At 43.7% G+C, this 27,897-nt stretch overlaps 1 protein-coding gene across 3 annotated transcripts in view; it reads left to right on the forward strand.

Moving 5' to 3' along the window:
- The window catches only part of CIPC (CLOCK interacting pacemaker), an 89,173-nt gene extending 64,575 nt beyond the window's left edge, over nucleotides 1–24,598 (forward strand). Inside the window, 4 exon segments of one of the 3 annotated variants that reach the window (NM_001132680.1) lie at nucleotides 5,615–5,739; nucleotides 13,030–13,217; nucleotides 17,138–17,307; nucleotides 20,737–24,596. In NM_001132680.1, the coding sequence (NP_001126152.1) occupies nucleotides 13,082–13,217; nucleotides 17,138–17,307; nucleotides 20,737–21,630 (1,200 nt within the window). In that variant the 5' untranslated portion in view covers nucleotides 5,615–5,739; nucleotides 13,030–13,081 and the 3' untranslated portion in view covers nucleotides 21,631–24,596. 3 annotated transcript variants of the gene reach the window in all.
- The last annotated feature ends 3,299 nt before the right edge of the window (nucleotides 24,599–27,897 follow it).

Genomic DNA, 27,897 nt, shown 5'->3' on the forward strand with positions numbered 1-27,897 from the left:
TTAAATTATAAACTAAATGCCTCCCATGGTTAGCTTGGCCTACACCCAGGAATGAGTGAGGACAGCCAGCCTATGAGGCAAAAGCAAGATGGAGTCAGCCATGCTAGACTTCTCTGTCATAATCTTTGCAAAGGCGGTTTTACTCTGACATCAAAAGGTGAAGCAGAGGACACAAAAATCCTCACTGCATATCCTCCATGAGTCAGCCAAAACTAGTCCAGCAATGGTGGTCAGTTTTTAGGAAGGGATGCTTTGTGAAACTGGCAAGCTGTCACTTTGAAACTGTAAAGAGGGTGGGGGAGTGCAGTCACTACCTCAGGTGACTGGCTAATGGGGATAAAGGAATGGGTTGTCCATTTCTTGTTTTCTAAAGCTGGTTTCTGCTTACTCTTTAGGAAATAATTCTGGTTAAAGATTAATAAGGAAGGGGCATACTAAGGCATGTCTGACCTCTCTCCCCATCACAGCCAGACATTCAGTTTTCAGGGTTTCTCTGGGGACTGCTTGGCCAAGAGGGGGTCATTCCAGTTGGCTGAAGGGCTTAAGATTGTATTCCTCATAGTGCTTCTAGCTCCCCACTGGCCTCCTCCTTAGCATAGCAGGAAAGGCTGAGATATTACCCATTTCCACTTTAACATGGAGGCTGTCAAGCAAAGTGGCAAGGACTCTGGAATTCAAATCCTGGCTCTACCACTTACCACTGGTGACCTTGGCAAGTGACGTGGGCCTCCGTATCTGAGCCTCCTACTCTGTAAAAAGAAAATAATGATACTACACCCATCTCATAGACAGTGGGAGGATTAAATGAATAAATGTAGGCAAATCACTTAGGACAGCATCTGGCAAATAATAAGCACTACGTGTTGTTATGGAATAATTTGTCTTGGGTTCCAGAGTATCTTGGTGTCAAGCAATTCCTTAAAGGAATTTCAAGTATCAGCAAGAAGACAGAGGGCTATGTGGGAGGGGTTTACACTGCCTCTAAAATCAAAACCTTCACCTGTATATGAACAGCCTGACCATAACCTGAATATTATCCTTTTAGTGTACCTGCTCTGCCAAATACTCCCCTAAAATATGAGCCAAGAACCAATCTGGCTGGTGAGGGCCTTGTCACCTGACTGCTAAGGGAAAAAAGGTCATACATCCCACTATCACTGGCCTCTGCCTCTGCCATCTGGCACCTGTAGATCCCCCTGCCCACACAGGCTGGAGCCCCTCTCTTCTCTCACTGACCCATGAGACACACTTACCACTCCATCAAGTCCTCTTTAAAAACTTATGAAGTGATCAGCACCAATAATGCTAGATGCTAGATTCAAACCAGAGGATAACTATTTTATAGACAGCCAAACTGAGGTTCAGGAAAATGAAATCAATGGTTCTCAAACACCAGCCCAAGAACTGCTGCCAGTCCTTGTGGTGATGTTTTCACCAGTCTTCAGCCAAACTGGAAAAATAAGACTAAAGCTTTAAGTTTTTCATACACCCGAAATTATTCTATTTTTAAATTGTGAGGTTATGTCCTATCTTCCCTCCTGTGTATACAGAAAAGATATCAAAAGGCCCCTTCTTTTGTAAAATGATATTGATAGGAGCTGGGATTTGAAACTAGATCATTGACTTTCACCGTCTCCTATTACACTATTTTAATTACTTTAAAATTTTTTTTTTTTTTGAGACGGAGTCTCGCTCTGTCACCCAGGCTGGAGTGCAGTGGCACAATCTCAGCTCACTGCAGCCTCCGCCTCCTGGGTTCAAGCAATTCTCCTGCCTCAGCCCCCTGAGTGGCTGGGATAAAAGGCGCATGCCACCATGCCCAGCTAATTTTTGTATTTTCAGTAGAGACGGGATTTCACCATGTTGGCCAGGCTGGTCTTGAACTCCTGACCTAGTGATCTGCCCACCTCGGCCTCCCAAAGTGCTGGGATTACAGGTGTGAGCCACTGTGCCTAGCCCACTTTTAAATATTTTAAAATGACTTTAATTTTAAATTCAACAATTATTAAACAATTGTTTATAAATATTTTAAATTGTACTTAAAATATCTTCAAATAAAACTCGGCCCATGGTTGACTCTTCATGGTATCCTATGCAGGATTAAAAACTCAAATCCTCACACAGATAGGCAGGTTACAATTTCAACAAGTAGATGGAAAAAAAAAAAGAAACATTCGCAAGTCCCTAAATGTAGGATTTAAGGGCGCATGTCTCCCCCTGCTGGTTGTGGTGGTAGCAAACCAAACCTAGACCACAATGGTACTGGGGAGAACTTGAATTGGAAAGGACCCTACAGCAAGAAGAATAGGTGCTTCAGAACCCACTACCCATCATAGGGTCCTTACCCCATCCATCACAGGGTCCTTACCCCAACCAAGAGTAAAGAGAGTAAAGTGAGTGAAGGTTAAAGAATTCGTGGCACCAGTAAACTATCAATAGATGCTGATTTACAAACCTTGGTAAATTAATAGGAAAGGAAGAAAAACGTTTACGGTGGTTTAGCTACATAAAAATATTCACTATCAATCTTCATGAATTGCTTATTCTGTATATCTAATTATATAGAATCATAGCATAAAATAATCATAAAAAATTATGCCTATCATTTGTCTGATTCATTTGGTTCCATTACAATACTTGTCTGAAGCTCAAGTTATTGGTACAGCATGGCTGTCTGCTCAAGATGTAGGTAAAGTCAAGGAAGTTTGGTTTATTTGCCCCTTCGGAGGACTAAGAGGGCCTCGTGCTTTCCCATATTTCACTGATTCTTTTTTGCTTGGTATGCATTATACCCTCACCCGCTTCCATTATTGCAAACCCAACTTTTAGCTGTCTTTAAAGCTTTACCAGCTGCTGGTCTCTTTCTACTCCAACAACCGAAAAAGAAAGTTTTTTTTTTTTTCTCCCTTAATGTTATTGTTTTGTTCAGAATCTTTTGGTACTTATCTCATTCTCTTTCATATTGCTTATTACATCATGTCTTACTTCTAATATCAGATTGTAAGTTGTTTGAAGGCAGACTGTTTTATTCTTTTTTTTTTTGAATTTTATTTTTGTTTTGTTTTTTATTTAAGTTCAGGGATACGTGTGCAGGTTCGTTACATAGGTAAACTTGTGTCATGGCAGTCTGTTTGTACAGATGATTTCGTTACCCAGGTATATTAAGCCTAGTATCCATACTGTTTTTAAATTTTTTATTTCCACGGGTTTTTGGGGAACGGGTGGCATTTTGGTTATATAAATAAGTTCTTAAGTGGTGATCTGTGAGATTTTGGTGAACCCATCACCTGAGCAGTATACACTGCACCCAATTTGTAGTCTTTTATCCCTCACCCCCTTCTCACCCTTTCCCCCTGAGTCCCCAAAGTCCGCTGTATCATCCTTATGCCTTTACATCCTCATAGCTTAACTCCCACTTATAAGTGAGAGCATACGATGTTTGGGTTTCTATTCCTTAGTTACTTCACTTAGAATATAAGTCTCCAATCTCATCCAGGTTGCTGCAAATGCCATTAATTCATTCCTCTCATAGTTTATTTGCCCCTTCAGAAAACTAAGATAGGACCACCCCTCATGCTTTTGCTTATTTCACTGATTCTTTTTTTGCTTTGTGTGCGTCATACTCTCACCCACTTCCATTATTGCAAATCCAACTTTTAGCTATCCTTAAAAGATTTACCTACTGGTCTCTTCCTACTCCAACAACCAAAAAAAAAAAATTTTTTTTTCTCCCTTTATTAATTAGGTTTTGTTCACAACCTTCTGGTACTTATCCCATTCTCTTTCATATTATTTATTACAGCGCGTCTTATTTCCCATATCAGATTTTAAGTTATCTGAAGGCAGATTGTTTTATTCCACTTCAAAATAAGGCAATATATTAATAGCTTCATGGATAAAAGCCACGGTTTTGTTTTTGTTTGTTTTTTGGTGAGACGGAGATTTACTCTTGTTGCCCAGGCTGGAGTGCAATGGCACGATCTCGGCTCTCCGCATCCTCCACCTCCCGGGTTCAAGCGATTATCCTGCCTCAGCCTCCCAAGGATTACAGGCACGTGCCACCACGCCTGGCTAATTTTGTATTTTTAGTAGAGACGGGGTTTCACCGTGTTGCCCAGGCTGATCTTGAACTCCTGATCTCAGGTGATCCGCCCGCCTCGGCCTCCCAAAGTGCTGGGATTACAGGCGTCAGCCACTGTGCCCGGCCAAAGCCATGGGTTTTTAGTTGAGTCCTAATGGGCAAAAACGCCACACAACTGGAAAAAAATACCACCTGCGTCATAAACTTGTAAGGCATCATAAGAGGATGCATATAAAGCGGCCAGGCTCCTAATTACTTGGTAATTGTTAACTATTGCTTTCACTCTGTCCCCAAAACAAAAGCCTTACATGCTGTAGGCATATTACTTGTTGGTAAAGCTGACTGCTAACAAGTACACCCATACCCAGTAATACATTAGAATTATCTGTGTCTAGAGGACTAACGTGATTAACCACGACCTAGCAGCACTTACAAAGGCCTGGATGACCAGTACAAAACAATTCCCCACTATCTAAATCAGCACTGTCCAACATAACTTTCTGCGATGCTGGGAATGGGCTATAATCTGCACTGTCCAATAAAAAGGTCACTGAGCTCTTGAAATGTGGCTAGTACAACTGAGAAACTTATCCAGTGGTTTGTGACCACCTTATTGGACAGCTCAGCTCTTGAATCTGCCTCGACCCGTCAACACTCTTTAAACTCGCCCATGTCCTCTTTTTCACTAGCGAAATAATTCTTTTTCTAAGTAACCTTCACTGATTCAAGGCAACAGAACGTCAACTGATCCCAAGCCCTTTTTTTCTTTAGCTGTTACACACGTGTGTTCACCGTGAACCTTCACCAAGAAACAGCATCCATATAAGACCCATAGCACATGACAAAGTCAGTCAAACATCAAAGGTCATGAAATCATCTACTTAAAATAACTCATCGCGCCTCGACCTCGTGAGGCACGGTCTCGAGGGTGGACGGGAACAAAAAACAAACAGGGCGACAGGCGTAGGGAAAATGCGAGGAGCACGCGGGGAGGTCTGGCGCCTCTGTCACGGCGACTCCAGGCCGAGGCCGCCCGCGCGCCCGCTCTCCCACACCGGGCACTGTCGCTCCCGGCTCGCGCACAGGCCGGACACGACTCGCCCCGGCCCCCATCCCCAACGGCGGCAGGGCGGCACGGCGGCACGGCGGCACGGCGGCACGGCAGCACGCACCACGACAGTGCGAGAGTCGCTCCTCTCGCTGTATCGACTCCAAGCCGACCCCACCCCCGGCTCCTCGGAACCCCGCCTCGAAACAGTGCCCAAGCCGCTCACTGCTCAAGGCCCCCGTACAAAATGGCGGCGGAGCCTGAGGAACCAACCATAGAGACGCCCGCCGGCTGCGGAGAGAGCGTAGGCCTCTGAGCGCCGGCCCCGCCCCGCGCCGGCCTGGTCTTCCGGCGGGGGCGGGGAAAGGGCCCGTCTCCAAGGGCCCTTCTAGGAGAACAGCGTGCGGCTCCATGGTGCCGGGTCATCCGAGCCGGGTCACGTGGCTGGCGAAAGCCGTCGCGGAGGCGTGGGGAGGAGAAATGGGCGGGAGGCTGTGGGGATAGCGAGACACCCAGCGACGACGAGGTTGTCATGGTGCCGCGGGGCCGTGCTCGCGCATGCGCCACCTGACCCACGGGGCCGGTCGTGGAGCTGCGACCCCTGCCCTAGGTGAGAAAGGGAGAGCTCGGTCCGGGAGGAGGGGAGCAGGGATGGCGGCGGGAGAGGGATTGGGCGAGGAGCGTGGGGAAAGGAGGTGGAAGTAGGGGAAAGAGGAAGAGGAGCGAGTAGGCAAGAGGGGCAAACTGGGACTTTCGGGGGACGGAGGGCCAAATGGTGGGAGCAGGGCTTTGGTTTGCTGTGAGGGGCGTGGGAGAGGGAATCGCGGGTGAGGAGGGGGCTGCGTGTGGGGAGGAGGCTTGTGTGAGGGGCAGGTGGGCCCTGGTCTAGCCCTGGGCGCAACCGCCAGCCGGCTGGGCGGGGAGAGAGCTTGGAGTCCAGCCCGGCTGGGAGCTGAGGGCCAGGCAATGGGCAGGTGAGTGGGCGCCAGAACTAGTAACTGGGCGAGGGTCCTGGGCTTCCGGTTTGAGATCGGGGGTGGTACCCTGTTCTGGCTCCAGGGCACAGGTGTGCTGCCTTTCCCAGAGACCTGCCGTCACCCACGTTGCTGGTTGTTTCCCCTGAGTGGCCAGCTTGCCAGGCTTGGTGTCGGGGGTGGTGTTTCGGGGGAGAAGGTGGGCAGTGCCAAGTAAGGAGTTAAGTGGTTAGTGCGTGGGTTCGGGGGAGCTCTGATCCCGGCCCAGGTCACAGGCTGGAGCTAGGCTCCCTGTTATTGCTCAAGTCCTGGCAGTATGCATTGCCTGGGCGTTTGCCCTGGAAGGCTGGTGGTATGCCAGTCACAGCACAGTACTAGGGTCTGCCCAGTTTTGCCCTGCTGAGCTGGCAGGCTGGTGGATGCCTGGAGGGTGCACATGCTGCCTGGCACAGATGCAATGTGGGCTGGTGCGAATGGGTAGGTGGGCACTGTTACTGTGAACTAATTGCAGCAGGGGATCGGAGAAAGTTCTCTAAGCTCATCTCCCCTTTGAAAGGTGAAAATAGAGCCAAACTGGTCTAAAACATAGGAAATTGTATGGAATTGGGGTTCAGGATCTTTGACACGAATTTTCAGCCAAGTTGGAGAAATGGAATGAATGTGGAAGGGAAGATGAATATTAGACATTTAGGTAGACAGGGTTTTTCCACTGTTAAAATACCCAGACATTCTCCCAGAATGGTATCCCTGAATATGCAGGCCAAAAGAAAATGACTTCGGAGAAAACCTAGTAATGTATTTATAATTCTAACGGGGATTACTCAAGGTTTTCTTTCTGTGACCTTATCACTTTATTGTATTTAAGCCTCTGGTTGGGCTTTTACCTCACACTTCTGTCCAGGCACACATGTTATACACGTGACACATTTTAAAGGGAACTTGAGCTTCCAGGAATGTTGCCAAGTGTCTATAAAAGGAGAGATCTGAAAGCAGCATTTCAGATCCTTTTCTTGTAACCCTTGGATCTCCTTTTTAATCATAAGGACAAATCTTCACAAAGATTGTTTGTGGATTAGACCAACCTTTAATTTGGATGGTGGATTTGTCCCTGAGGTTTCAACTTAGAATAAGGGGTAGATCAAATATCTGTTTCCTGCAGGGGACCAGACGTGGAGGTTAGATCTTAAGGTGACCATGGTGTTTGGAAATGCAGAATCTTGACCTTCAAGCTGTTCAGGTATTTCTGTGACTGCTAAGCTACTAGAGCTGTCAGAGACTCAGCAGGTCAGAGATTTGTTGGAATTTATTCCTCTATTGAATGCCTCATGTTAATTGTTGGGGGCTGAGGTTGCAAAGATGATAAAAACAACTCGAGGTTGAGGAGACAAATAATTAGACTAATGTCAGAAGTGCAAAAAGAGTAGTAAGAGCTAAATGCTTTGGAGCACTTGCTAGGATTTTGAATTTTGTCCCCTTATATAAACTTATATATTTATTGATTCACTTTCTTTATTTCTTTTTTTTTTTTTTTTTTTGAGACGGAGTCTCACTCTTGTCACCCAGGCTGGAGTGCAGAGGCACAATCTCAGCTTACTACAATCTCTGCCTCCCAGGTTCAAGCTATTCTCGTGCCTCAGCCTCCTGAGAAGCTGGGATTACAGGCACACACCCGCAAGCCCAGCTAATTTTTGTATTTTTAGTAGAGACAGGGTTTCACCGTATTGGCCAGGCTGGTCTCCAACTCCTGACCTCAGGTGATCTGCCTGCCTGTGCCTCAAAGTGCTGCTGGGATTATAGACGTGAACCACCTTGCCTGGCTCTGATTCTCTCTTTTCTCTTCTTTTTTTTTTTTTTTTTTTTGATGGAGTCTCACTCTTCACCCAGGCTGGAGTGCAGTGACAACATCTCGGCTCACTGCAACTCCACCTCCTAGGTTCAAGGGATTCTCCTGCCTCACCCTCCCAAGTAGCTAGGATTACGGATGTGTGCCACCACACCCGGCTAATTTTTGTATTTTTAGTAGAGACAGGGTTTCACCATGTTGGCCAGGCTGGTCTCGAACTCCTGACCTCAGGTGATCCATCCGCCTCCGCCTCCCGAAGTGCTGGGATTATAGGTGTGAGCCACCACACCCGGCCTGATTCACTTTCCGTTATGAGTTTTAGTGTGTACTATCCTCTCTGGGAAACTTTTGGACAATGTGTTACATATACATGCATAAGAGGCCCAATTAGGGTAAATTCTGACAGTTTTGGAGCCTAAATTAGCCCTTTTAATGCAGAGTAAGGTATATGCATTTGTAAAGCAGCATGAGTGATTTCCAGTCTGTGCCAGGAAGCAGAAAGAACACAGTGGGTAAGAGCTTAGTAACCCATTTTCAACTCCTAGTCAGTGTGAGCATCTAACTTTATTGTAAACTAATATCTAAGAGGAAAAAAATCAAGCAACTTCCTGAGGTTTTCAGACTTTGCCTTGCAAATTTTGGGGTTGAGAGCACCAGTAGTAAATGCCATCACTCTCTGCTTCTCTCCTGTTGAGGGCTTTATGTGGTGCTATGTGTGAGTGGGTCCCTCAGCCACTCCCAGGAGGGCAGTGCTGCTGCTCCTCTGAAAGAGTAAAGTTTGGGGAGGGATGTAGCCCTTTGTTCCACATCCCATGTGAGCCTCCCTGGCTCAGTGCTAAGGCTTTTTGCTGCTGAAGAGAACTTTACTGAAGATAGAGGCTTTCATATTTTTAATCATTTTCATATGAAAAATAGTCAATTTGCCATCCTAAAGTCGATTTTGCATTCTTTATTTTCAACTGCCACCAACTCCCCAGGATCTAAATTTAGCATCTGTTCTCTTTTTAACTTACCTCTGTGATACCTTTCCTCATCTATCATAAGGGTCACAGTTGACCCTCCCATAACAAAAGACAGGTTAACAATAGAAAAACATAACCGTTTTATTTAATCAAAGTGTTTTTTATGACACAGGAGTCTTCAGAATTGAAGCCTCCCAAACTCAGAGAAAACTGTCTATTTTTATGGTTAGGTTTGATGAAGAATGGACGGCTGTGTAGAAATATGATTGGACAAAAAGGGTATGATCTGGCTGGGTATGGTGGCTCATGCCTGTAATCCCAGCACTTTGGGAGGCTGAGGTGGGAGGATTGCTTGAGCCCAGGAGGTCGAGACCAGCTTGGGCAACATAGCAAGACCCAGTCTCTACAAAAAATTTAAAAATTATCTGGGTGTGGTGGTATGCGCCTGGAGTCCCAGCTACTCAGGAGGCTAGGGCAGGAGGATCACTTTAGCCCAGGAGGTCGAGTCTGCAGTTAGGCGTGATCGTGCCGCTGCACTCTAGCCTGAGCAACAGCGTGTGATCCGTCTATAAATAAAAAACAAAACAAAAAAAGAGTATGATCTAATAGTAATGGATGGAGGTGGGAAACCCAGCAAGGTCTGTCTGTCCAGAATTATTCTTGACCTCTGCGTAGCATTCCTTCCTCTCTGTTATAGGGCAGGACCCATTCTGGAATGAGGGTTTTATGATCTGCTGTCGGACAAGACAGGTCAGATAATTTCTTTATGGCCAGGAAGTCGAGGCTGCAGTGAGCCGTGTTTGTGGCCTTGCACTCCAGCCTGGGCGACAGAGCAAGACACAGTCTCAGAAAAAAACAAAAAGCAACAACAAAGTACTCATTATGCTAAAGTGCCATACTTGGGAGTATTGTTTTCTGAGCCTCAAAAACCGATTGTCAGTGTTTCAGTATTTTGACTCCATGATCAATTATCTCTTATCCTACAAATTCTCAATAAGCCAGAATAAATTCCTGTGTATTTTCTGTAGCTCCATTGACTACACTTTAATAATAATAGCAAGACCTTTTTCATTGTTTTGCCACAAGGATTGTAGAAGACTAAATTGGGATGCATTATCTAAAGTACCTGTAAAATAATCCATGTTTAGTAAGATAATGTGAAACTTCAAGAACCTAAGTAAGGTTCTTAATTAGTTGCAACTAACATGAGCACCGTCCTAATCTAAATCAACAGCCTGGTCGGACATGAATTAGTTTGAATGCCCATCCACAAGCCTCATCTACTTCCATTTTGGAGAAGGCTTCTATTCACTTTTGGACAGTATTATTTTAGGAAAATTATACTATGCACATTTGTTGAATTTCATACAAAAGGATCCTGATTTAATTAGAGATATAGTTTTACACTTTAGTCTACTTTTTAAGCTGGGCCGTCCATGCTGTCAAATTTCATAGCTGTCAGATAGACATTGCTCTTGCATAGTTCTCTGCAAGATGTGACAGTGCCACTGTTTATCTTTTATGCACATAGGATTAAACGTGTGACCTGTGGAAGAGTGCTTGATTTGATGTCAGTTGAATGAGGAAACCAGTCCCCTTAAATGAGTTAGATACGGGGCAAAATGATTTTTACTTGGAATTGTGTTTAAAATTCATTCTCATTCAGTCCAGTTTGTGTTCCCTTTAGTCTGCTCCCACAGTATGCAAAAGTATGAGCAAGAGGGTTGCTTATAAGCATCCTTGTCTTCTATTTAATTTTATTTTGAACTGCTTCTAGGGTAGTTAATGTTCTTCACTAGATCTTATTAGCAGGAATGTCGAGACTTGGCACTCCAGGGTATTCCAGATACAGTGGTATTTGACAGGGGGCTTGTGTTTTTCTTCACGCAGAGAACAACAGGATAGAGTCAGGAGTGCATCGTGAATTAAAACATCACAAGGCTTTGCTTGCATCTTCCCAGTTTCATTATTGTCATGTTCCCTGTTGGCCTGTTTTCCTTATCCCAGCGGTATTCCTTGTGTTCTTATCATGCTGGCCTTACAGTTGCCATTCCTTGGTGACTCAAATGGCCATGTTAAAATATCTGGAATGTTCTTATCCTCAGCCAGCAATTGGAAGGGCCGATTGGTCATATTCTTGGCACTGTTGATCTAGGTCTGGATCTGCTGTGGACTAGCTGTTTATCACTGGAGCAAATATCGGCCTCTCTCCTGGGCTTCAGTCTTACATGTGACTGCCTACCCAGGATCTCCACTTAGATGACTCACAGTAACTTCAGTCTCTACATGACCAAATCTACATGACCATGCCACCCTGCCCCACCCACCCAACTCCCTTCTGTGCACTTCTTGGGCTCCCTAGCTGAGAAAGTGGTACCACCATCTTCCTCCTACCCAGTCCGATCAGGTGGGCCTCCATGTTTTTCTTCTCCCCATCTCCACTGCCACCACCTTAATTCACCTGGACTCTCATGGTAGCAACTAAATGATCTCAATGCCACTCTTGCCTTTCTCCACTTTGGCCTCAGTTCAGCATCCAGAATGCTTTTAAAATGCAAAGCTGGTGTACACTTATAATCTCAGCACTTTGGGATGCCAAGCCAAGGCTCAGAGCCAAGCCCGTGGTGGAAGGATTGCTTGAGCCTAAGAGTTCAAGACCAGCTGAGGCAACAAAGTGAGATCCTGTCTCTACAAAAAATAAAAAAATTAGCCAGGTGTGGTGCTACATGCCTGTTGTCCCAGCTACTCCATAGGCTGAGGGGAGGATCGCTTCCATCTGGGCAGTCGAGGCTGCAGCGAGCCATGATCACGCCACTGCACTGCAGCCTGGGCGATAGAGTGAGACACTGTCTCAAAAAATAAGATAAATAAAATGCACATCTGATCATGTTACACTTCTGGTTAAAATTCTTCCATGGCTTCCCATTGCTTTTAAGTTAATATCTAAAATCCTTCCAACATGGATTCCAAGGTGTTGCCTGTCTATTCCCTGACTACTAGTCTGGCATCAGTGCATGGCATTGTACCCTTCTACACCGTGCTCTGGCCTCCCTGGCCTTTCAGTTCTTTGCTTATGCCAAGCCCCTTGCTCCCTTAGGGCTTTCACACTGCCTGGAACATGCCTTTCGCCTAACTCCTACTAATTCCCGATCCTCCAGATCCCAGCTACGGTGCACTTCCTCAGTCCCCCAGACTGTTAGCCCGTCCCATTTATAGCTCTTATCAAAATGGTCGCTAGTTGAGTGATTACTTGATTAATGACTGTCTCTCTAGATCATAAGCTACAAGAAGGAAGCGACAGATGCCTATTCTGTTCATTCTATATCCCCAGTCCTTGCACAATGCCTGATTTACAATGGCATTTGATAAATATTTTTAAATGATTGAATGTAACTTATCTGAGCCTCAGTTTCCTCCCCTGTAAAGTGAGACAGCAACTGAAGATGACATTGTGAGGCTCAAGTGAAATAACACTAATAGCAACACATATTATAAGCTCTTTATTATATATGATTTTATTTGCCCGTAAAAGTGTTTTTTAAGCCTAAAAGTAGCATGCATGTATAGGGAGTTGTTTTTGCTCTCTGTTCAATACCTCAGCCAAAGGATTTAGAGGTTAATTTGAGAAACGCTACACTGTGGGAGGTGGCAATAGGTCATGAGCCTGCAAATGTACACGAGGAAAGCAAGCCTTGTGGTGTCTCTTTTCTCCTCTCCCCTTTCCCCTCTCCCCCTCCTTCTGTCCTCTCTCTTCTCCCGTCTTCCTTTTCCCTTCTCTTCACTCCCCTCTCCCCTCTCCCCTCTGGTGAGTTCATTTTGTTACCCATTGGAAAAAGCCTAATCAAATGTGCCTTTGTTAGCAGTTTACAAAGCGTATGCTGAATGTGGTTTGTGTGCCTTGAATTTGTAATGGAATTAGAGGGCAGCCAGAGGACTTTGAATCTCCTTATGGGTGGAAACCATTCTGTTTAGTAAACTTGAAGCTTTTGTCAGTTGAAACCTCTGAGAAAATAAAGCTAAAGTGGGTGAGGCCAGTGTTCTTTGCCCATACTTTATTCACTGTTTGGATCACCTGTTTCAGCTCTCCAGGCAGTGACTTCTTATATAATTGTTTTTCATAGGGCAGTCCAGATGAAAAGAGTACCAATGAATCTGCCTCCAGCTGAATAAACCATGGAAAGGAAAAACTCATCCAGAGAGAGCCCCAGAAGACTCTCTGCCAAAGTAGGCAAAGGCACAGAGATGAAGAAAGTGGCTCGTCAGCTCGGGATGGCTGCTGCTGAGTCAGACAAGGACTCTGGCTTTTCAGGTTAAAAATATCTTATCCTTCCTCTGTTTTGTGAGTGAATGCTTTGCCTGAAAAATTTCCTCCCCAAAACTCATTTATGTGATAAGGATGGGATGCTTTCACACACAGGATAAATACTTACCTGCTTTAAAATGGTAATTCTGATGCCATATGTCAGGGTACCCATCTAAGTCACCATAGGGTTAGTTCTGAAAGAATTATTTGACATCTTTTTTCAACTTAGACTCTGAATCTTACACTTCCAACTATTGCAATTGGTCACTGGAAAAAATATTTAAATACTCAATTCTGTTGTTTTACTTCCTTTTTCACAGGAATTATTACATTGTAGGGGAAAAATTGCTACTGCATGTAGTTGCCATGTAACAAATTGGAAGACTGCCAGTTAAATAAAAGTAATACTGTATATAATTTGTAAGGTAACTTTTTCGTTGAGAAAGTAGTTTTGCTGTGTTTAGAAATGTACGCCTCCAACAACCCCTCCCCCCAGTCTGTATGCATTTTGTATTTGGACTGTGAGCCACCTGGCCCAGCTCTAAACTTGAGTATCTATTAGAGATAAGAAAATAGAACAGTTTTCCTTACAAGTTTTTCTTAAACCTTACCCAAAAGGACCAGCTGCATATACATTGAATCATTTAATTTTGTGCTGGGGCTCTTTTTTTATTTCCCGCTCTGAGGGTAGTGGCTTGAATATGGCGCTAGTGTGATTTTTGGCGTGGGGATGCAGAGGGGTGATGCTGAGGGATTCTGGTGAAGTCAACATCCTGAGAGTAGAACCCTCTCAAGGAGAAGATTTATATTATCCAGACTCACAAAGACAAACCAATCAATTTTGATTTATTAACTTATAGTGAGAAATGCAGCTGTTAGGAAAACTAGAACTCTCTTGTCTTTAGATTGGCATATTTTCTCCCTGTAGGCATGCTGCTTGAAAAGGCAAATTATAAATAGACTTGCTCAAAGAGGAACAGAGCGCCAACCAAGGGATTAGATTAAAAGGAATTAGTTGCCCTGCCCAGGGCCAGGACAGTCCAGGGAAGGGCGGGCCAACCTTCCCTTTGGATTTTTCTTCTCTCTCTCAGCATTGTTTCCTAAGCCTGCCTCATCATAAGGCTCACCTGAGGCATTTGTTAAAAATATTGATCACCAGATCTCCCTCCTGGAGACTCTTTCAAGGGTCTGGACAGGGCCTGGAATGTGGGTTCTTTTAAAATACAAGTGTTTCTGTTGTATGATCAGACAGGTTTGGGAAACATTGGAGGCCTAATGCCTCTTTTTTTCTTTTAATATCATGTTTGCTTTTTGTTTATTTTTCATTTCATGAATACGTGCTCATTGTAAAAGCTTGGACAGGTAGGAAAGCATGAAGAAGAAAATAAACATTATCCATAATCTTACCATCTATTATTTCCAGTACTGTTGACATTTTGACACTTCTAACAACTTCAACTTTGTCAGTTGTTTTAAGAATATTGTACTACTCAGACATAAGGTGGTATTAAAATAATCAAACTCATTATGCCCCAGAAAGTAGCCCCAGTGAATGCCACTGGAATGCTTCGAGCCACTCTTGGGCCAGCTACCAGTGATTTCCTCACTGCCTGAGTTAATTCCAGTTACCTTGGAGTAGGATGAAATTTGCAAAATCAAGACAATTTTTCCCATCTTAATTACCACATTTGTAGTTCAAAAAATTTCAAATCTATACAAAAGCAAATGAATACCCCATATATCTATCTTTTTGCCATATATGCTTTCTCTCTCTCTCTACACACACATACACACACACACACACACTCTGAATTATTTGAAAGTAAATTGCAAACATTTGACATTTTACCCCATATAGCTTCAGTACAGATTTCCTAAAAACAAGGACATTCTTCTGTGTAGTTATAATATCATTATCATACCTAAGAAATTTAACACTGATACTTATCATTAGCTACACTCCATATTCAGATTTTCCCCATTGTCCCAATAATGTCCTTTATAGCTGTTTGTCTTTTTGTCTGTTTTGGATCCAGAATCCAACTGAAGATTGAGCATTGCATATAGTTGTCCTGTCCTTTAGTCTGGTTTAGTCTATAACCACTCCCGTATCTTTTCTTTCTTCTTTCTTTATGACATTGACATCTTTGAATGAGTCAGGCCTGTTGCTTTGTAGAATGTCTCACACTCTGGATTTTCTGGTAGTATCCCCATTATTAGGGTCAGGATTGGCATCTTGACCAGAATACTATGTTGTTGATGTTGTATCCTTCCCATTGCAACACATTTGGAGACTCATAAGTTGGTCTTACTCTTGGTGATGCTCTGGTTGGTTGATCACTTGGCTAAGATAGTGTGTACAGATTTCTTTACCGTTAAAGTACCCTTTTCTTTTTGTAATTAATAAGTAATTTATGGGATAATACTTCATAATTGTGTGACTATCCTATTCCCCAACAAACTCTTTACCACAGTTAGCATCCATTGATGATCTTTGCCTGAATCAGTACATTGGTGGTTTAAAAGTGGTGATCTTGGCCGGGCGTGGTGCCTCACACCTGTAATTTCAGCACTTTGGGAGGCCGAGGCAGGTGGATTACCTGAGGTCAGGAGTTCGAGACCAGCCTGACCAACATGGAGAAACCCTGTCTTTACTAAAAATACAAAATTAGCCGGGCGTGATGGTGCATACCTGTAATCCCAGCTGCTCGGGAGGCTGAGGCAGGAGAATCGCTTGAACCCGGGAGGCAGAGGTTGTGGTGAGCCGAGATCATGCCATTGCACTCCAGCCTGGGCAACAAGAGCGAAACTCTGTCTCAAAAAAAAGGGGTGATCTTATAATTTTACCATTCTTTGTACGTCATTAGCTGACATTTTTCTGTAAAAAGTGCTTTCTCTCCTCCCTCTTGAGTATCACTAATGTAGTCATGGAATTCTTTTGTAATTCAGTTTGTCAATCCATTAAAGTCATCATTTCTGATACTCAAATTGTCTCAAATTTGACCAGCGGGAGTCCTCTCAAGATAGCTCTTGTGTCTCTTTGACATGTCTCTGTTAGTGTTTGAGCACTTCTTTGCTTTCTGGGACAACAAGCTGTCCAGGCTTATCTCGTATCTTCCCTGTCAAAGTCTTGGAATCAGCTGTTTCTCCAAGGAGCCCTCATTTCCTTTATGTGCAGAATGGCATTTAGAAACCAAGATCTGGGCACTCAGTATGTACATTGCTTCTGGTCTCATTTGTTTTCAGCCTAATGGTTCTTAACTAGAGGTGTACATTTGGATGACTTGTGTTTTGTGAAATACACCTACCATGGAACCATGTAAATCCTTTCAGTAGATCAAGGGAAGGATCCCAACATTTATAGTTTTTAAAAGTGTCGCTGGAGATTCTAAATCATATTTCCATTGATGTATATCCTTCTAGTTATACAGTCTTCCTTAAGCTGGAGAAAATGCAATTGTTTTGAGGTTTACAGATTGGTTTTGTTTTTTTAATTGTAATTACATCTTGTGGTACCCAGAGCCTCTGAAGGTCTTAATCCTACCTTGGGCCATACTCATCTCCTTTCTCAACAACAGATTCTTGAAAGTAATAAACTAACTTTGAAGCCTTGAACTCATTTCTCCTGTAGACTAATGATGATTACTTTCATGTGAGCCCTAATTGAGGCAGGTTTTTATCTGTAAGAGAGTTAGAAAGGAAGTCAAACTTGTCCTAGGGCAATAATTCTTAATCTTTGGTGGAGGAGGGATTAATAGATCCCATTGAAAAGCCAATGAAAGCTAAAAGCCTCCTTCTCAATAAAATTCACAAAAACACATCACAAGTGTTGCATTCAATTTCAAGAGGTCTGTAGCTCCTTAGGAGCCTAGTTAAGAGCCCCTAGTCTAGAGCCTAAGTGAGTTGACCATTCTTCTGCCCACCAGATGGGAGCTCGGAATGTCTGAGCTCCGCAGAGCAGATGGAGTCCGAGGACATGCTGAGCGCCTTAGGCTGGAGCAGAGAAGACAGGCCGAGGCAGAACTCCAAAACTGCAAAGAATGCCTTCCCTACCCTGTCTCCCATGGTCGTCATGAAGAATGTGCTGGTCAAACAGGTGAGGAGGACTAATATCACCTAAAGTCTTTGCAGATAAAAATCTCTGAGCTTCCGTGTATAAAGGAAGAGATTTATATTCTCTGCCAAGGAGAGATTTTAGAAACAGACCACTAGAACCACACCAATGTGTACTTTCTGTCCTGGGGAGCGGATGTTATCTTTCAAGTGTGACACTGTTTTAAAAAGGAATATAAGAATCATGACGTGCTTTCTCATTTTTGAGACAGGTTGTTTTATTTCTGTATTCATAGTTTGTCCAAAGAGACCCTGAAATGTATATAAAGGAACCAAGCAGAAATGGCATCACTTCAGTGGTGCATTCTAACATATGGCAGAGTTTAGGGTAGAAACAAAAGATGCTCTTTTTAATATGAATTGCCCTGGGAACTTAGGAATGTAGAATGCATTTATTTCAGAAGTAGAGGCAATTTCCCTGTTTCTTATGTCATATACTGAGCATTTTCTTAGTAGTCAGCCAGAGCCTGTCATTAGTGACGAAGCTGCTCCTGGTTCAAGTATGGGAATACCAGCAGAATCCACACAGCGTTGTGGAGTGGAAACACATCCTGTTTGGGGCTTTATTACCTAACTATGTATATTATATGATTATTGTTTAGATATGAAAGAAAAGATTTAGATGAAAATCTAAGTTAAGCTCTAGTGTTTGAAACTGAGAACTTGAGCATATGAACTTGGTTAAGTTAGAATAGAGAAGTCTGAGAATAGAAAAGATTGATTTCAGCCAAAGAAATTTAATCTTACCATACTTTCCTCTGAAAATATATCAGTTCTCATATGGTTCCATTGATGAGGCTACTTGAAGATAGTGAAATTTTAAATCTGGCTTGAGTAGTTGACTTTTCCCCCCTTAGGGTAAAAGGTTAGAACATGGCTTTAACCTGACAGGAAATCTTAATGTCTTAGCTATTACCTAGTTGTATATGAGGAACACAAACTGATTTTCAACAAGGCAGCCTGGTGAGTTCTGAAAAGGAATTTGAAGATTTTTGCTTGGTAAATCACATCTCAGCTGGAAGCATGGCTCTCCTTATTGAAAGGAAAAGAAAGAATAGGGACAGGAAATGGAGCCCACGTGAGATTGCTCCAGCCCCACCAGTGCTGCCAGTGCTTCTCCTGGGCTTCCTTTCTCCCAGTTCTTTTTCTCCCTGCCTTACTCTCTGGCTTCCTTGTCCCTTTCTTGTGTGTCTGTGTTTATATCCCTTCTTTGTTGTAGGCTAGGCTGGCAGCTCCAGAAGGCTGAGAACAGCCCACACACACAGTTACGGAGTGAGTAGGCTTTTCCAGCAGAGCCACATTCTTCAGGACAAAGACCCGCCAGAAAAGCTGCTGGGCCTGATCAGGAGCTAAGAGACTTGGGGACAGGCTGACCTAAGGGAGTAGTCTAGGAGTTTTGTTTCATTTTTTAAAAACATACTAGAATCCAGCGTATTCTAAAATTAAAATAATGATACACATTTAAAACCCTCTGCATGTTGTGTAATGTCTTGATTATGGCTGCTTGGTTTTAGATATTTTTCTTTTGAGAGTCTGATTCCACCTCTGTCATTAGACAGTGTGATCTTGTACATAATTAACCACAATGGATATCAGTTTCTTCATCTTTAATATGAAGGGTTTATGTGAAATGATTCTGAGATCCTGTCCAAGTCTAAAATTTTGTTCTGTATTCCCTCAGGTGATTTCGACATGAGTAATACAATTTGTAAAATCTAATAATTAGAACAAGTCAGCTTAGTATCTGTTAGGACAGTGGGCATAACAGTAGCAACAGTCCAGTAAATCATGGGAAAGCAATGCATTAGATATTTTCCAGATCCATTTGCCTTGTAGGTCATCCCTAGAGAGGGCATGAAGTTTTGCTTCTGACTGAGCTGGAACAGGCCGATCTCTACTTCAAAAGACCTCTTGATTTTGGATCTCCTATGACAAGGAAATATGGTTTCTGGCCCTAGCATTGCTTGCCTTAGTATATCCCAGAGTATATTTGAACATCAAGAGGACTCCAGATCGTTCCAGCCTTTGCACGGGAAATGAACTGGCCTAAAGTTCCTAACCTTGCATCCGAGAAGCTGAAATGTGTGCAAAATGGTGTGCGCATGTGCATGTATGGGAAGACAGTTTGTAATGTTCTTCAGATAAATCAAATGACCCCACCTGACCCCACTGCGGATGTGAACCTCTGTCAGGCTTGCCCTCTGCCTGGCTTTATCTATACTCAGATTTGGGGACGAGGTTGGAACTGGATTGGCTTTCAAACATTGGAGACAAGTAGCCATGTCCTTCTTTATTAGATTTCGCCTGAATCAATACTTTAATTAAAAAATAATATATAATTGAGGAGTAATAAAACAAAGGCAGTATAGGAGAATGGCTCAGATGGGTTTTAGAGTCAGACAGAGGATGGAATCCTAACTGCATCACTTAGTAACTTGATGACTTAAAACAAGTTTTTTCAACTTTCTAAGCCTCAGTTTCCTGTTTATGAAGGGAAATGGTAACTGCCTCATGAGGTTGTTAAATAGATTAAGTAACTCATGTAAAACATTACACACAGTGGTAGCCTATAGTCAGCACCAATACATGGTAGCTGTTATTATTTTGAATGGTTTTATGACTGTTGGATGTCACTGCCTTAAAAACAGGAACCCATAGACTCCTGACAATATGGGTTTTTTTTTCCTTTCTGTTTTTTGTTGTTGTTGTTGTTTTTGAAACCAAGTCTTGCTCTGTTGCTCAGGCTGGAGTGCAGTGGCGCAATCTCGGCTTACTGCAACCTCCACCTCCCAGGTTCAAGCGATTCTCCTGCCTCAGCCTCCCAAGTAGCTGGGACTACAGGCGCACACCACCAAGCCCAGCTAATTTTTTGTATTTTTTAGTAGAGACAGGGTTTCACACGTTGGCCAGGCTGGTCTCAAACTCCTGACCTCAGGTGATCCGCCTCCCTCAGCCTCCCAAAATACTGGGATTACAGGCATGAGCCACCACATCTGGCCCAATATGTTACTTTTTAATCAAAAGTTATTCTCAGGTAAAAGAGGTTCCAGGTGTAACTAAATGAAGATACACTTTGGTGTAAAGTCACATTTTAACTTATGCCAGGAAATCCATATTTTTATTGTTTCAGTTGTGACCTTAGCTATGTCATTACTTTACCTACCCATTTATTTTTCTGAGTGATAGCACTTGAATAAAAATAGGTATTTCCTCCAATTTTCCCTTAGAAAAAGTTAAAAAAGTATTTGTGATATCAGACACAAATAGATGTTCAAACCACTATGTGAGAGAAGCACTGTCCTTGAAATTGTTCTAAGCATTTGAGTATCCACTTGCCCCTTTGACAGAAGCTTCACTCCTCTATCCTTTCAGCAGTAATGAGTAGTGTGCTGCTCTCCTCCTTTGTCTTCAGGGCAGCAGCTCATCCCAGCTCCAGTCGTGGACTGTCCAGCCCTCCTTTGAAGTGATCTCAGCACAGCCACAGCTCTTATTCCTTCATCCACCTGTACCATCTCCTGTCAGTCCATGTCACACTGGCGAGAAAAAGTCTGACTCCAGGAACTACTTGCCCATTCTGAATTCTTACACCAAAATAGCCCCACATCCAGGCAAAAGGGGCCTTTCCGTTGGCCCAGAAGAAAAAGGAACAAGTGGAGTGCAGAAGAAAATCTGTACTGAGAGACTTGGGCCTAGCTTGTCTTCCAGTGAGCCAACCAAGGCTGGTGCTGTTCCGTCCAGTCCCTCGACGCCAGCACCACCCAGCGCCAAACTTGCCGAGGACTCAGCTCTGCAGGGTGTGCCCTCTCTGGTGGCAGGTGGAAGTCCACAGACTCTTCAGCCGGTATCCAGCAGTCACGTGGCTAAAGCTCCCAGTCTGACCTTCGCTTCCCCCGCCAGTCCTGTCTGCGCATCAGACAGCACTCTCCATGGGTTAGAGAGCAACTCTCCCCTTTCACCACTGTCCGCTAATTATAGCTCACCTTTATGGGCTGCAGAGCACCTCTGCCGCAGCCCAGATATCTTTTCAGAGCAGCGGCAGAGCAAACATAGGCGCTTTCAGAATACCCTAGTAGTCCTACATAAATCTGGTTTGCTGGAGATCACTTTGAAAACCAAGGAGTTGATTCGTCAGAATCAGGCAACTCAGGTAGAACTAGACCAGCTAAAGGAGCAAACCCAGCTGTTTATAGAAGCCACCAAGAGCAGGGCCCCTCAGGCTTGGGCCAAGCTGCAGGCATCTTTAACACCTGGGTCCAGTAATACAGGCAGTGACCTAGAAGCATTCTCTGATCACCCAGACATATAGCACAGAGGCATATTTTCCTGTTACTTGAGTGGTTCTTTTAGCTCATTTGCTGTTACCTACTCCTGTTTCCCAAAGCTTATGTAAGAGCTTTTCCTTCTAAACTTAAACTGTGTCGTGGTTCACTTAGGAAGCCACGTGCCAATACCTGGCTGCTGTCTTAACTTGTGGTCTGGGCACAGGATACATATGTCCCCGTCCCACTGAGGACCTCAGTTTGGGGGTGCCCTTGAGCCCCTTTTCCTTAGCTTGCAGGTGCTTCAATGGATCATGGGGCAAAGCAGGAGATGATTGTGTGGGGCTCTTCATGCTGTCATCTCCCATCATCCCACTCTCTCACCAGGATCAAGGGTACAGTAACATGAATGAGCATACAGAGCAACGCCTGTTGAGCCAGGGAGTAGGTGACACAAGGAAACCTTCATGGATCTTCCCTTGCCTGTCTTAGTCACAGAGAGAAATAAGAGGAGGTTGTTTGCATTCCACAAGGCATCGTGCTAGTTGGGCGAGACCTAAAATTCCCTGGGCACAGGTTGCACCTGGGTGTGAGCACTTAATCACTCAACGCTTTGTTTTCTTAAACTTGAAAGTCAAGGGAAAGAGTAGTACCATCTGACTCCTACACTTTCATTACAAGTCAGATTTTTCTTAAACTAGCAGGCAAAAACAGTACTTCCAAATTTTAAGGTATGGAATGGATGCAGTACATCTGGAATTGTAGTTGATGAATTGCTTTTTTGACTTAGAAGCTGAAGAAAATAGACATGGCTGGCATATGTCGGCTCATGGTCAGGAGCTGGACGATTCTGGTAACTTAGGCTTTTTTTCTCTCTTCTTTTGAAACAGTGTAACCTGTTTTATGTCTAAAAATCTTAAGGATAGTTTCAGTGGTTCCTGGGATGTAGTATAAGTTAACTCTGCTGCCATCTTGTTTTTTTTTCCTTTATTTTGATAAGTGATTATTATGCTTGATAAACTCTGAATTAAATGCAGTTGTCTTGAGGGTATGATAAGTCCACAAAAAATTGGAAAGCATCTTACCCATTTTCTTTTCACATCCCAAATTTTCATTTGTTCCATGTCATAGTGATGGGAAGCAGTTACAGAGCAGCGTCTTCTGTGTTTCCTTCATGTGTTAGATACTGGCAACAAAGCCAGAGGTGTAATGTTGGTTATATGAAGTTCGTCTCGAAATGGAGACCATGACCAGAGTTTCCAGATGATACACGTTCTTTTCAGCTTCATTAAATAGGCAACTATGTTTCTAAGTAGTAAAGTTTCAAAATATTCTCTCAATTTAAAATTTCATCCTCTTGAAAATCTTTGTTCTTTACAAAATTATCTTAATAAGAAGTTCTATATGATCAGCTTCATCTTTTTTTTTTTGAGATGGAGTTTCGCTCTTGTTGCCCAGGCTGGAGTACAGTGGTGGGATCTCGGCTCACTGCAACCTCTGCCTCCCGGGTTCAAGTGATTCTCCTGCCACAGCCTCCCAAGTAGCTGGGATTACAGGTGCCTGCCACCATGCCCAGCTAATTTTTGTATTTTTAGTAGAAACGGGGTTTCACCATGTTGGCCAGGCTGGTCTCGAACTCCTGACCTCAGTTGATCCACCTGCCTCAGCCTCCCAAAGTGCTGGGCTTACAGGCCTGAGCCACCACGCTCAGCCCAGCTTCACCCTTTCTGCAAAGAAAAGTTTTACCAAGACCAGAAGTTAAATATGACATTTCCTAGGTAGTTGTAACTCTAACATAGTTTAAAAAGTATGTGGCTTCAGATTGCCTATACTTTGTTCACAAACGTGTGATTTAGATATGACTGATTTAGAAGTGAACAACTTGGTAACATCCCTAGACTCCACTCATCAATGCAGAATTATTACCTGCTCTCTGCTTTCTGAAAGAATTTCAAAAATCAGAGCAAATGTGTCTTTAGGCAGATTCAGCTCCTTTTAATATTTTTCTCTTGGCCCACTCTCTTTGCCTCCCCTGAATCTGTGTGGTACTATAGCAGCTCTACTCTGTGCACCATGCTAGGAAGCTTCCTTTTTGGCAGAATATGTTTGGCAGCAAAGCTATAGAGACAGGTGCATTCAGAACAGCCTGGGCACCAGTCATGAGTCTTACTGTGTCAAAAATCTGAAAACACTTGCTGAGAACCAAATTTATTCCATTGGAAAAACCCTCTGTAGAGCTATAAACCTCTTGGACTCTTCTTCCTAGATTAAGGCTTGCATTTCCCTCCCTGTTTCAGTAAAAGATGATGAAAGCTGCTATCAATCCTCACTGCTGAGTGGCAGGGAGAAGCAGCACCACTCTCAGCTCTTTTCTAATCTTGTAACTTAGTGCTAGAAGTCTCTCCAGGCTATTACCATGGGTATTTGTTCTCTGTTGGAGCTGTAAGCAGATGAACCCAAGTAGAGAAGATAGATCTTGGAAGGAGAGATCCATTGAGGCCAGAAGCCAGATCAGCAAATGGAGGAACCTCGGAGGTGACCAGAAAGATCTCCATCGGTTGCCCAAGGCTGTAAGTAGTGATGGTTTTAGCGATGCATAACGTACTTGGCTATGAAGTACTGTGGCAGAGCTGCTGTTTTCTGAAGGTGAGAAGCCATTTTTAGCTCAGAGCAACCCTTAAGAGAACTTTTGGCAGATTTTGTTGGCATTATTGAAATATATATAGAAAAGTTGCTGATTGCAATGGTTATGGGAATGGAATTTAATGACATTTGTAATTTATTACACTCATTGGTTTTTATTGATTATAGTATTGTCTGACTTTTTATTTTCTACTATGGTTCCTTTAGCAGAAAAGTAACTTTTGTGCATATATTGAAGTGGTTTTTCAGCTATGAATTCTTTAGGGTAGAAATTTATTTAGCAAATGTGAATTCTTTTGAGAAAGTATGAAGTTTTGCAGAAATTGACTGTGAAATGTCAGAGAAAAATAAAAGTCACTGACTTGAAACCTATTTGGCCTTTTTGCTTTATAACTGCTTAAAAATACTGAGTGAACCTGGAGTAAATATTTGAACTGATTTAAATGTTAAACATAGGTACTCATGTTATTTGGGAATATTGGGATTAGACAGTGAACATGTGGAAATTCATTGCTCAGGTTTTCACTGGTGTGAACTTGAAATACGAGCAGCCTTATGGCAAATGAGTAGTCCCCTGTTTTCTGGAGCCTTGGAGGTTTATACTGGGCAGGTTGGGAGGAGTGAGAGGTGAAGATAGTCCAGTGATTTCTTCCATCTGATTGACACTTTTACAAATAGAACTTTTAAGTGACAAAGCTACTACAATTGTATACCGGGATAAACTAAAGTCACAGTAAGTGAAGTTCTTTCTGCAGCACAGTGGTCCTTAGCAAGCACACCTCCATGCCTTCCCCCGTGCCTCCTCAAGCCTTACTCCCTGTCATGGTTCACCTAGAGGATCTCAACAGGGAGACATGTGGAGTCCTCCCTGTTTCCCAGGCCAGTCAGGAGCCCCTTTCTGCGATCTTTAAAACACTGGGGAAATGAAAAGCTGACCTCACTAAAAGGCCTGGAGGGTTGTCATAGTCGAATTCTTCTAGTATTATTTCTGTCCTATACAATTGTCTAAGTGGCTTTTTAAAATGTAGCTGTAAGGCCACTAGTAAGAAACAAAAAATGGGTAAAGATGGCTAGAGAAGGTCCCTTCTGAAATAAAGAGAACCATCCTTCCTTAAGAAGTGGAATCCGGAGAAGGGAGGGAGCACAAAAATTTGAGCCTGAGAGGCTCAAGAGAACCCAGTTATTTGCGTTTGCAGCTCCTCACCCCTCGGCGTGATTCCTGTATGTGGAAACACTTGCCCCTTAGGACGGCCTGTTTACAAACATGTTTCATCCACATTTTTTTATGGCATCCCTGCAGATTGTAGCCTGGTGTGATGGGGTCTAAAGACCTACATTCACATGTCATATCTACTACTCATTGACTCAGTGACTTTGGATAAGTCACTTAACCTCTCTCTAGATGTCACTCCTCTCAGCTGAATGATGAAGAATTTGAATTAGTTACCTTGAAGTTTAATCTCAGTGCTAACCTTTGTGAGATCTATAGTTGTGTTACAGGTGAGCCATAGAATTAATAGATTAATTTTTTTTTTTTTAACGGCATCTTGCTCTTGTCGTCCATGCTGGAGTGCAATGGCATGATTTCGGCTCACTGCAACCTCTGCCTCCTGGGTTCAAGCGATTCTCGTGCATCAGCCTCCCAAGTAGCTGGGATTATAGGCGTGTGCCACCACACCCAGCTAGTTTTTGTATTTTTAGTAGAGACGGGGTTTCACCATGTTGGCCAGGCTGGTCTCGAACTCCTGAGAGTTTTGGCAGGGTGATCCACCCACCTCGGCCTCCCAAAGTGCTGGGATTACAGGCGTGAACCACCACACCCGGGTGCTTAAATTTTTTAAAACATGGGGTGCTTAGAAAAGAGGTTCTGAGGGCCTCCAGTAAGATGGTTTTATAGTACGGTGTTCTGTCAGATTTTTAACTTCTTTATATGGACCTCTGGGAGAAGCTCTTTGCCAGTCTGCATTGGTTTTGCCTTTCATATGATTATCTTGTTGCAGCTAATGTGGATATACTACCTCCCATGTAAAAACCTGGTCTCAAAGAATTCTTACTGGCCCAAAAGGAGAATGATTTGGGGTTAAATCAGATCATCTCCTTTTCTGGTCAGCCATCTGCAAACAGCCCTTTCCTTTCATTTGAGATGAAGAAGGTAACTTTTGTATTTGGGAAAGTGTCAGTTAGCTTATTTCCTTTCAGACCTCTCTCTGCACAACCAGGGATGATGTTTCTTCTTTTTTTTTTTTTGAATTGGAGTCTTGCTCTGTCGCCCAGGCTGAAGTGCAGCGGCGCTATCTCGGCTCACTGCAAGCTCCACCTCCCGGGTTCACACCATTCTCCTGCCTCAGCCTCCTCCTCAGCCAGGATTACAGCCTCCTGCCTCAGCCAGGATTACAGGTGCCTACCACCATGCCCAGCTAATTTTTTTTTTTTTTTTGTATTTTTAGTAGAGACGGGGTTTCACTGTGTTAGCCAGGATGGTCTTGATCTCCTGACCCCGTGATCCGCCCGCCTCGGCCTCCCAAAGTGCTGGGATTACAGGCGTGAGCCACCGTGCCCGGCCTCTTCGTGTGTTTTAAGGAACCATTTGGGGCTGGGTGCAGTGGCTCATGCCTGTAATCCCAGCACTTCAGGAGGCCGAGGTGGATGGACTGCTTGAGCCTAGGACTTTGAGACCAGCCTGGGCAACATGGCGAAACCGTGTCTCTATAAAAAATACAAAAATTAGCTGGGTGTGGTGGCACACACCTGTAGTCCCAGCTACTCTGAAGGCTGAGGTGGGAGGATCGCTTGAGCCCAGGAGGCGGAGGTTGCAGTGAATCAAAATCATGCCACTGCATTCCAGCCTGGGTGACAGAAACCCTGTCTCACAAAAAAGCCAAATGAAAAACAGAACCACTTGGGTTGATTTAACATTATTTTCACTGTCACTAGTCAGAGATGACATAGATGCAGTGATACTTTGTGAGGTCTTTATTCTGGTCCAAGCCTTTTGGGTCCACCTTTCATCTACACCAGAAGAGAGATTAGAGATGAGAAGTCTGCCTGGGTGACACAGCACAATCAGAATCCCTGAGAGAGAGGCAGAAGAAAACAACGACTGTGCTCTAGCTCCTGCAGCCTTTGTCTCTGCTACCTCAGTTTCCTTTATCAAAAGAGGAGGGGCATAATCCCCGCTATGCACTTGACATCCTGAGATGAAGGTGCAACGCAAAAAAATGATGTCTCAAAAGTGTTTTAAAACTGCTCTATGGAGTGAGGCAGCCTCGCCGCTCACAGACCCAGTGATGGAATTCAAGTGATGGCATTCAGCCCCTTCAGGGTTGTCACTGCTTGGGATAATTAAGACTGTCTTCTACCAAAATCTCATTTACAGTGAATGAGAGGAGAGAAAATATCAACCCAGGATGGTTACTCTTTGACTGGCTTCCTGGAAGGAGCTGTTCTGTGGATCCATGTGTGACCATTTTGGTTTTTTCCTCTCAGAATCCTTCCTTTATTCTTTTCTTTCTTTTTACTTTTTTTTTTTTTGAGATGGAGTTTCACTCTTGTTGCCCAGGCTGGAGTGCAATGGTGCAATCTTGGCTCATGGCAACCTCCGCCTCCCGGGTTCAAGCGATTTTCCTGCCTCAGCCTCCTGGGTAGCTGCGATTACAGCCATGCTGCACCAC

The sequence above is a fragment of the Pongo abelii genome, chromosome 15 (assembly GCF_028885655.2).
Source record: "Pongo abelii isolate AG06213 chromosome 15, NHGRI_mPonAbe1-v2.0_pri, whole genome shotgun sequence".
NCBI lineage: Eukaryota > Metazoa > Chordata > Mammalia > Primates > Hominidae > Pongo > Pongo abelii.